At 39.9% G+C, this 10220-nt stretch overlaps 1 protein-coding gene across 2 annotated transcripts; it reads left to right on the forward strand.

Annotated features, from left to right (window-relative positions):
* The first annotated feature begins 2255 nt into the window (after positions 1-2255).
* LOC122765711 (CD9 antigen-like) lies at positions 2256-9749 on the forward strand. Of its 2 annotated transcripts, none has more exons than XM_044020070.1 (8): positions 2256-2382; positions 6234-6336; positions 7559-7656; positions 7927-8001; positions 8091-8192; positions 8845-8922; positions 9000-9083; positions 9326-9749. In XM_044020070.1, the coding sequence occupies exons 1-8, from the start codon at positions 2314-2316 to the stop codon at positions 9389-9391; spliced, it is 675 nt and encodes a 224-aa protein (XP_043876005.1). In that variant the 5' UTR covers positions 2256-2313; the 3' UTR covers positions 9392-9749. The 2 variants fall into 2 exon arrangements, with proteins under 2 accessions (XP_043876005.1, XP_043876006.1); XM_044020071.1 differs by lacking the exon at positions 2256-2382 and adding an exon at positions 4530-4715.
* Positions 9750-10220: the final 471 nt, after the last annotated feature.

The following is a 10220-nucleotide window of genomic DNA, read 5'->3' on the forward strand; positions in this document are numbered from 1 at the left end:
TGTGTTATTTTGTGTCTCTTTTGAGTCTTTTATTGGTTGTTTGTGTCTCTTTTTGATTATTTTGTATTTCTCTGGGGTTCTGTGTCTTTTTGTGTCTCTTTTTGGTTGTTTTGTGTTATTTTGTGTCTTTTAGTGGTCGTTTGTCCCTCTTTTGGTTATTTTGTGTGTTTTGTGTTTTTTTTTTAACATCACCTGTGTTGATGCGCTTCTCACGTTTCACCACTAGAGGGCACTAAAGTATAGAACGTCTCTTTGCCTCCTGTTTTAATTCTCAGATGTGAAGTGTGTGACATTTTCTCCTCCTTCATCTCTCTCTCTGTCACACACACAGACACACACACACAGAGCAGCTTTGTCACACAGATGAAGGCACTTTTGTTGTTGTTGTTCTTTGTTGTTGAACGTTTCACTGACTATATTTAATCACTTTATCTCCACCAGGAGACAAACATGTCTCTGAGACAGACTCAATCAAGTCCTCTGACGTGAAATATCAACGTTTCTGTCTCTTTTTGTGTCTTTGAGTTTTGTGTCATCGTTGTAGTTTTAATGTTGTCATAAAGTTTTGTGCCACTGTCATTTTGTGACTTTGTGACATTTTCTGTCTCTTTATTGTAGTTATATTGACATTTGAGGTGTTTTCTGTCTCTTTGTACTAGTTTTGTGTGAATTTGTTATCATATTGTATTTTCCATCAGCTATTTTGTGTATCATTTTGTTTATTTTCAGTTTCTTTATCGTAGTTTTGTGCATCTTTGAGTTGTTTTCGTATCCTCTCTGCAGTCATTTCTATTTTATTTCAATCGTAACTTTGTGTCCTTTTTTTGTGTCATGGTCATTTTTTCCATCAGTTGACCTTTGACCTTGCGTGGTTATTTTGTCTTTTTGTTCTCGTTTTATACGTTGTCATTTTCATACAGTCCGTTTCTTTTTTCAAGCGTCTTTGACATTTTATTTTTGCATCTTTCGATGATAATTCTGTGTTTTTGGGTCTGTTTTTGTCTCTTTGTCGTATTTATGTGCGTCTTTGTTGTTACATTACATTACATTACATGTCATTTAGCAGACGCTTTTATCCAAAGCGACTTACAATGGAATTGAGTACATCAGCCAGGGGTGGATTCGAACTTGCGACCATGATGTCATTTTGTGATTTTCTGAGTCAGTGTATGTCTTTTTGTCTTTATTTTCCAGTGGTTGTATCTTGTTGTTTTTTGTCTGTCCTGTCTCTGTGTGTCTGTTTTTTCTGTCTTTGTGGTCCTGTTGCACTTGGTGTAACTTAGAGTGCGATTAAGATGAATTTGCTTTTGTGAGTGTGTTTGTGTTGCAGCTGCAGCAGCAGTTGTGGGTCGTCGTCTCACACTGTCGTCTTTGTTCTGCAGCAGCAGCAGAAGAAGAAGAAAAGACATCGCACACACACACACAGTCTGCTGATGAGCTTCACAGTTCAGTTAAAACAGTCTCAACTGGATTTCTTTTGAATAAAACACGTTGTTTTGGCTCCAGTTTTTCACAACTTTCAGATAAAATCATTTCATGTTTTAATGTTGAAACACGTCTATAAAAAATAAATAAAGAAATAATGAACCAGCTGCAGTTTTATGATTTTTGACAAAAAAAGATTTGAGCAAAATGAACATTTGTAAACTTCTGTCATGTTAAAGCTGCAGTTATTGATGTAAAGTGCCATAAAATGGAAATATTAACTGGTGTGACTAAATTACAGACTGTAGCTTTAGTTGTAAATCACTTTTTAGGTGACACGGAACTCACAGACGTCATTTATGTTGGAGCATAAAGTTCTGCATAAAGACAAAGTCAAAAACCAGAGCAAAGTATGACTCATAATTATGACTTAATATACCATAATAATGTCTCTGTATCTTATGGAAATGTCTCGAGTACGCATTATTTTATTCCAAAGTGGTGGAAATGTGCTTCCATAAAAAGAATTTGAAAAATAACAAAAGATCTCTTCATAAATCAGTAAGAAACCTCCTCAAAGTCATTGTTTTGATTATTATAACCATATATATTTATAAAAAATAAAAGTGAAAAGAAAACGACACAGAGACAAACAAATCTCTGTATTTTGCTGTTTTTTGTTTTGTTTTCTGTGGGTGTTTATTTTCCTGTCTCCAGCAGTGACGGAAGAGACCGAGCAGAGCCGAACACACACGAAGTGCCGAACACACCCGAAGCGTCGGCGGCAGGTCCCGCAGCGAAGTGAACTGACGACGAGAAGAAACCGCACACACACACACACGAACACGTTAATAAATACATACGTTTTTAGACGTTTACAGACGCAACATGGCGGTGCTGAGCAGCTGGGAAATGTGCGTTAAATACGCCCTTTTCATCTTTAACTTCATATTCTGGGTGAGTGTCAATTAAACATTATTATCATTATTAATAATATTAATGTTCATATTGTAGTATTTTTTTGGCACTAACGACACTTTTTTAAGCTAGCTGGCTAACACAAATACGTTAAATATGTTGATTTTACTTTATTAATTGCAGTATTAAAGTGTAGCTTAATGTAACAGCAAGGCACAAATAAAACATTTAACTCTTTGTATTTGATAAATCTAATCTTTGAGACTTTGACTATGTTTTGTGATTTAATTTCGACAGTCAATAAAAGAATTTTTGCAGTTTAAAAAACAATGTCATACGCCGAATTGAAGAGCATTTTTCTCATAATGTTAAATAGTCTTGTTTAATGTTGTGTTGACGCTCTTTCTTGCGATAGTTGAAGAAACGTTAAATTTAAGGATTTCTGGGTGGGGTTTGGAGTTGGGCGTTAATCAAGACGTGTGCTTGTGTGTGTGAGATGATGATGATGATTCTGTGGAGGAAGATGTTCAATTTGATGTTTTAAATCTGTTTTGTAAAACTTAGATTTGTATTTGTATTGCGTTTCTGAAACAGTTTTATAACAAACTGATACAAGTTATAAAAGCACAACATCTGCAGCAAAATCTAGTCATTAAGTGACTGTTAACAAGTCAATTCTAGTTCTGTGTTTGGATTAAATAGCAAACCAGTTTAGATCTTTAGAATTTAGATGTACCAAAAACTACCTCAAAACTGTGCAAAAGTATAACTTATGCAAAATGACTTTAAAAATGATCAAAGTATGATGTAAAATGGCTGGAAAGTGATGCAAAATAAACTGAAAGTAGCAGAAAATGTTCACAGAGTGATGTAAAGTGATCATAAAAGGCTGCAATGACAGAAAAAGTGACTCAAAATTATGCAAAATTGAGTAAAACTGATGCAAAACTATCTGAAATCTACTCAGACAGATAAATGTATGCAAAACGACTTCAAAATAATATGGAAATGGATGCAAAATGACAAAAGTGACACAAAATGACTAGAAAGTAGAACTAAGTGATGCAGAATTACCTCTAAACGGTGTTAAAATAATGAATAATTGATGTAAAATCACCCAAAAGTGACACAAAACGATCTCAGATCTATTGAGACAGATGAAAGTATGCACCATGTCCTCAAAGTGATGCAGAATAAACAGAAAGCAGAGCAAAAGTGTTCAGAAAGTGATGTGAAATGATCAAAAACACCTGAAGTTTCTTTAACGCTGCATCGTCAGCACAGTCCTTTATCAGTCGCCACAGCAGCAACAATATAGAAAAACATGAACAATTAGACTATAAATGGACATTAAGTTAAGTTATATACAGTACGGGCTTGAGATTTACAGTATAAACAGGATTGAACATGAGATGTTGTAATAATGTGTATTTGTAAAATGTGTTAGAAGTTTGTTTTTACAATTTATTTATCAAATTTTAAAAGCACAATCGTAAACAATAAATATATAATTAGAATGATAATAAAAAGGACTTTGATAATGCACTTTAAAGGCAACAGTGCTTTGATACAAATGAACGGAGGAGCCGGATCAAGGAAGGATGAAGGATTAAAGGAAGTGCCGCAGCCGTGAAGAAGCCTGTGAAGATCGCACAAGGAATACAGAGCTCTTAAACTGTGACTAACAGCCACCAACAGTGCTATCTATGCAAGAGGCTCTTCACAGGCGCTTCTCTTTGGGGAAGTTAATCGAAGCCATCACAAAGAGCTTGTCTTATGCACCAGTTGTCTTACTCCCTTAGCTGGTTGGTGGGCAACACCAGAGTCCTTTGGTCAGGCTTTGCCTCGTCCTTCCTCGTCCTTCCTCGTCCTTCCTCGTCCTTTGACCACACCGGACCCAGGGCTTGAGGTAGAAGCCCCCTGCTTTCAGGATCCTCCTCCAGTCGACCGGCTGCTCATTGTAGCTGGGTCTCTGAGAATGCAGAAAAGGGGATTAATAAAGTGTAACATTTAGATCCCTGTGGATTTCCTTCTTTGTTCTTCAAAAGTTCAAAGCTCTCTGACGCTGAGTTTGGTAAATACTTAACTTAACAGTTGGATAATTAGTCACACAGCTGCTGCGTGTTAATCACTCTCACCTGTCCCCACGCCCCCCCAGTATACCCAGGTGAGCTGCACACACACACACACATGCGCGTAGGTGTGGTTCACTCTCTCTCATTTTAAACACAGAGGAACAAAAGAGCAGCGTTTGTGTCAGGAGTCAAACGACGACAACGTTTTATTTCTTTAAAGAATAAAACACAGAAGTCACGATGGGAGGAATGCAGTGTGTCAAATACCTGGTGTTTGTGTTCAACTTTCTCTTTTGGGTATGTAACGCACACACACACACACACACAGACACACACAGACACACATGCAGCTGCTGCTTCTGTCTGAGCGAACATTTAAACCTTTAACTCGACAAACTGTGGCTTTAATTGACTGTAACTGAAGGAAAATGGAATCAAAATGACAAAGTGTGAATTAAAGCAGGCGTTTCCTTCCAAACAGAAGCTGCTAAAATACAAAATGAATGAACTATTTAGACGATCAGAGCAGAGTGAAGTCACCTGCTGTTGTTTCTTGTGTCAGCGGCGTCGTTAGATCGGTGACCTGATGATGGTGTTTAAAAAAAGCACATGTAAGTAGTAAATAGTACATTTGAGTCACTTTTACCAACCGGAAAAGTTTTAAAAAGAGATATTTTGGGCATAAAAATGGCGCAAAAACTCAGGAAAAATGAGAATTCTTCCGTTTTTATCAACATAGAAAAACAAATCTGACAGTATCTGCTTCCTGTTTATTTCATATGATCACAGTGCAAACAGTGGATCCGTGACTGTTCTCTAACCTTTTCTGTCAATGATAATTAATCCCACATTTATTTGGCACAGGAGAATTAGAAGCTACTTTTTACTTAACGGGACAGTTCAGGTTCCTAAAACAGGCTTAGCCCTAAAATCAACATGTTCACGTCGTTATCTCACTGGTTTCCAACAGGAAACTGACGTTGGTAAAGCACTCACTCTCCCACACCAAAGCCCATAGAGAAAACCAGTCATTTTAACATCACAGCACACAGGAGTTGTTGATCCACTGCTGCCTCCATCACTAACTTCAAATGTCTTATTTTGTCACTTCGGCTTTTAAAACCCTACATTTGGATTAACTTTAGTGACACAAAGTGACCACACGAGGCAGCAGAGGAGCAGCAGCTCCTGTGTGCCTGTGAGCTTAAATTGCAGATTTTCTCTATGGGGTTTGGTGTGGGAGAGTGAGTGGTTTACAAACAGTGAGATAAAGACGTGATCATGTGACGTAGATGAAAGCTGTGGCTCTCAGTGCAGCCGTACCTCATCCAGTCACCTGAACTCACCCTGTCATTACCGCCGTCACCTGTTTGCAGCTCAGCTGTTCTCTCTAATTACTGTCTTCCATCGTGTGGTTCTGCGGCTTTTCCTGCATAACAACAACAACGCGACCATGACAACAAGCCCCGCCTCTAAAAAAAGCACAAACCTCTTTCTAATGAGGACGTTTTCAGTTTAACCCCCAAACCAAACTGTGGATTGCATTTACAACGGAGCAGATAATGGTGGTGAATGAGTGAGAGGCTGCTGTGGTTAATGAAAGCTAATGTGAACTCGAGGGGAAAGTGATGTTTGCTGCCTCCACTCTCCAGAGAGCGTTTGAGAGAACATTAACCCTCATCACTGTTCACAACAAACCACGAGACGGCTTTAAGTGCAGTAACTTAAGTTTCACTTCGGAATAAATATAAATATTCACATTTAAGAAGCTGAAAAATGACAGAAAGTGTGTGTGTGTGTGTGTGTGTGTTGTAGTTGGCAGGGACCGGAGTTCTGGCTGTTGGACTCTGGCTGAGGTTTGACACCAGGACAGCAGGACTGTTTGAAGGAGAGGACGCGCCCACTGTCTTCTTCACAGGTAAACACCTCACATGTCCATGGTCCTCAGGGCTTCTTCCATGCAGCATGGCGTCCATTTCGTAAATCATTGTCCAGCCGGGACATTTTTATTCGTGATCATTAGAGGCGGGGTAATTGATGAAGTGAAATATCGTAATATTTTTCATGCCGATGTATTGTGACTTAAATATCGTCATACCGCTAACGTTGGGATATGAAGCCTGGGATATGTTTGTGTCAACTTCTTAACTCGGAGGTGACGTCACTCCCAGTTCCGACTTCCGGGTTCCAGTTTAAATGGAACGCTGCGCGCTGCGTTGATGATCTCAGAGTCGCTGGATCTCTGCGATCCATCTCTTTCATGTTTATTGTAATTCCTGGTCAACGTCTCTCACTTCCTGTTTGTCCACCGTCACTGCAGCTGCACACAGGAAGTGATTGTTTCCCTCCGTCTTCATCATTAGCGTTGAGGTTCAGGAGCTTTAAGAGCATTTTTTTTTTTTTAAAGTGTTAAGTGCTCGTCATGAACATGAATTCTTTAAGAAGCTTTTGTGGGAGGTCAAAGGTCAACAGCGGTTCCATTAACACAGCTGTTGCTCGTGCGCCACCTAGTGGCCGTGATTATTACAGCGCTTTTAAATGTGACCTTTTTTGGAAGCAGAGCTGCTGTGGAGAGGAGCGGGCAGTGGGCGGGGCTTACAGGGATCAGCTGAGGCCACACACACACACACACACACACACAGATGTCTTTCTTCTGCGGTGGACAGCGGCGTCTTTGTCCCGCGCTCGCTGCAGTGGGCGACACAGAAACTGTGAAATGACAAACACGCAAATGACCGCTCTGGAGGAGTGTGTGTGTGCGCGTGTGTGCGTGTGTGTGCGGTCAGTGGACTCGTGACATCAGCGCTGCGGTCATTGTCGTTGATATTTAAATGTGTGACTCATTGTCATGAAGGAGTGACAGAAACAGCCGAGTCATCGTTTTCTAACTTCTTTATGAAGGTTTTGCTTCCAGTTTCCTTGAATCATAAAGCTAAAAGTGTGATATTTAAATTATAACGGCGTTGTGATGAAATCTGGAAATATGTCGTTAGTTGATGAATTATTCAGTTTTTTCCATTTTAATGAAAATTTAAAGTTAAGATGCAAAACAAAACAAATAAAATGTATCAGTTATTTATTTCACCATATTTTTAATAAACCGTTAAAACACGTGTGTGTGTGTGTGTGTGCGCGCGTAGGTGTGTACATACTGATCGTAGCCGGCGCTCTGATGATGGTCGTGGGATTCCTCGGATGCTGCGGCGCCATCAAAGAGTCGCCGTGCATGCTGGGACTGGTGAGTGTCAGAGGAAATGAAAATAAATCCATCGTCAGAATCTCCAGTTTTAACCTGAAGTGTGTTTTTCTAAAATGAATCAAAGATTTTTTTTATGCGTTTGTTTAATTCTTAGTTCTTTTCAGCTCTTTCACTCATAAAACATGACAAACGCAGTGAAGGGCTTTTATTTTCTCGCAGGAAGTCACTTTGACGTTGACTCTTTGTCGTTTGTATCTTTTGTTTTCAATCCCAGCACAAACATCTGTTTTTTTTGTCCTCTTTTCTCAGTTCTTCCTCTTCCTGCTCCTCATCTTCGCTGCAGAGGTGGCTGCTGGGACGTGGGGTCTTTCCAACAAAGAGAGGGTACACACACACACACACACACGCTGTAACACGCACAGACTTGTGTGTTTGGAGTAAACATGTTGTTGTTGTTGTTGTTGTTGTTGCAGGTGGTGGAGGACGTGACAGAGTTCTACAAACAAACTTATTCTAACTACAGACAAACCAAACAGGAAGCTCTGAAGGAGACGCTGCGTCTCATCCACTTTGGGGTGAAAACACACACACACACACACACACACACACACACACTTCTCTTTTGTCTCTGAGGTTAAGACCAGACCAGACCAGAACTGTGTTTGACCAGAACCACATGTTTGACCTGGGAGTTTTTTCATGTGAAAAACCAGATTTTTTTTGTGTACTTTTTAATGTTATTGTCGTATTCTGCTGCTATGATTGTGTGTTTCCTAAATTCTTTCTGAACAAACATTATTTAACGCGACATTATTTAAAAAAATACTCAATGTCGACTTTTGAAAAACAAGTTTATATGTTTTTCTGATTTAGTCCAAACTCAGATTACGTGAGTTGAACTGTGTTTACGTTCAGATTTAATCTGACTCAGTTCTCTCACTCTTCTGTGATCGTCTCTTTACTGTGATATCTGGAAAATTCAGAAACTAACTAAACGTGCGATCTGTCCAGCGTGTGGCTCCGCCCTCCGCCCCTTCAGCCGCGGTTAACGCTGCGCCCCCGCGTGACGAAGAAGCTCGTGACTTCAGAGGAACGAGCGTCCAGTCACAGACGAGAGCGCCGCGTGAATAACTGTCAGAGATGGAACGTGAAAGTTATCTTTGGACAAAAGGAGCAGAAAACTCATGAAATCACGTAAATAAACATGACTTCCTGTTTGTTTATCAGCTGAACTGCTGCGGCCCGACGGGAACTGTGATCGACGCCGCCAAAGACACCTGCCCCGACACTGCCATCGTCACCACGGTAACCTCACATGAAAGCAGACTTTGTGTTTTAGGTTTTTTTTAGAAACTAAAAATCATCTCCTCTTCCTCGGTCAGAGTTGTCCGGCAGCCATCGACGAGGTTTTCAACAACAGGCTGCACATCGTCGGTGGAGTCGGCATCGGCATCGGCGTCATCATGGTGAGTCTGTGTGAACGAAAACGGTTTAAAATGTGATTTTTAGTCACTTCACAAAAGACTCGGCTCATAAAATCTACGTCAGTTTAAGTCTGCGACGTCTTTAAGGTGTGTGTGTGTGTGTGTGTTTAAAGACTCAAACTGACGTAGATTTTATGATGTCAGTCTTATTAAAGGGCTAAAATCTTTCTTTTAAATGAAAACATAATTGTGTTAAATGACACATCTGTGTTGTGTTTGTGCAGATCTTCGGGATGATTTTCAGCATGATGCTCTGCTGCGCCATCAAACGCTCACGTGACTTTGTGTAAACACTAGTGTCCACAGTTTCATGGTTAATGTTAATATTTCATGTTTGGATCCACACTGAATGACCTCGTCCTCCTGTGACAGCGTGGAGACTTTGTACCAAAGTAACTGAACAAACTGGTGTTTAATTAGACTCTGCTGCCCCCTGCAGGAGACTGACGTGCACTGATGTTTCCCTCTTGAATAATCCTAATCATCATGTGTTGTTTCTGTTCCTTTCTTGCAGCTAACTGAATTTTAACGTTTTATTTTGAAAGGTTACACGTTTAGAAGCTTTATACTTCTTATTTAATTAAAAGCAGAGTTGTGTTTTTATTAAAAATTCTGTAAGATGCCAAATAAATGACTAATGTGTTTAAACGGAGTCTGAAGACATTTTGTTTTTCCTAAATCGAGTTGTCGTCACAACAGGAAACTGAGTTCTATTCGTTTACCGCCTTTAAAAATGACCACAAAGCCACGGAATAATAACGTAGACGCGTTTAGGTTCTCAGGCGTCACGTATGATGAGTCAGCGTTATAGTGATGGGAAGTTCGACTCTTCTTACTGACTCGGATCTTTTACTCTCGGACAGTAAATTGAACTAATCTTTTTGAGTCATTTCGTTCATTTTTACAGTGGGTGGCGCTGTAGCCCTCTTGTGGGCGTTCTCAAACACTTAACACTGAAGGCAACATGGTTTGCTTCAGCTGACAAAGTATAATAAAGCTATTCAACCCACATGAAACCCTAGGAAAGCAAATACACATCACAATAAAGTGACTTGTGTCCTGTATCCTCTCTGCCATTGTTGTTTAACAGCACGACGGTGACTACGTAGCCGTCACGTG

This window comes from Solea senegalensis, linkage group LG3 (genome assembly GCF_019176455.1).
Source record: "Solea senegalensis isolate Sse05_10M linkage group LG3, IFAPA_SoseM_1, whole genome shotgun sequence".
Classification (NCBI taxonomy): Eukaryota; Metazoa; Chordata; class Actinopteri; order Pleuronectiformes; family Soleidae; genus Solea; species Solea senegalensis.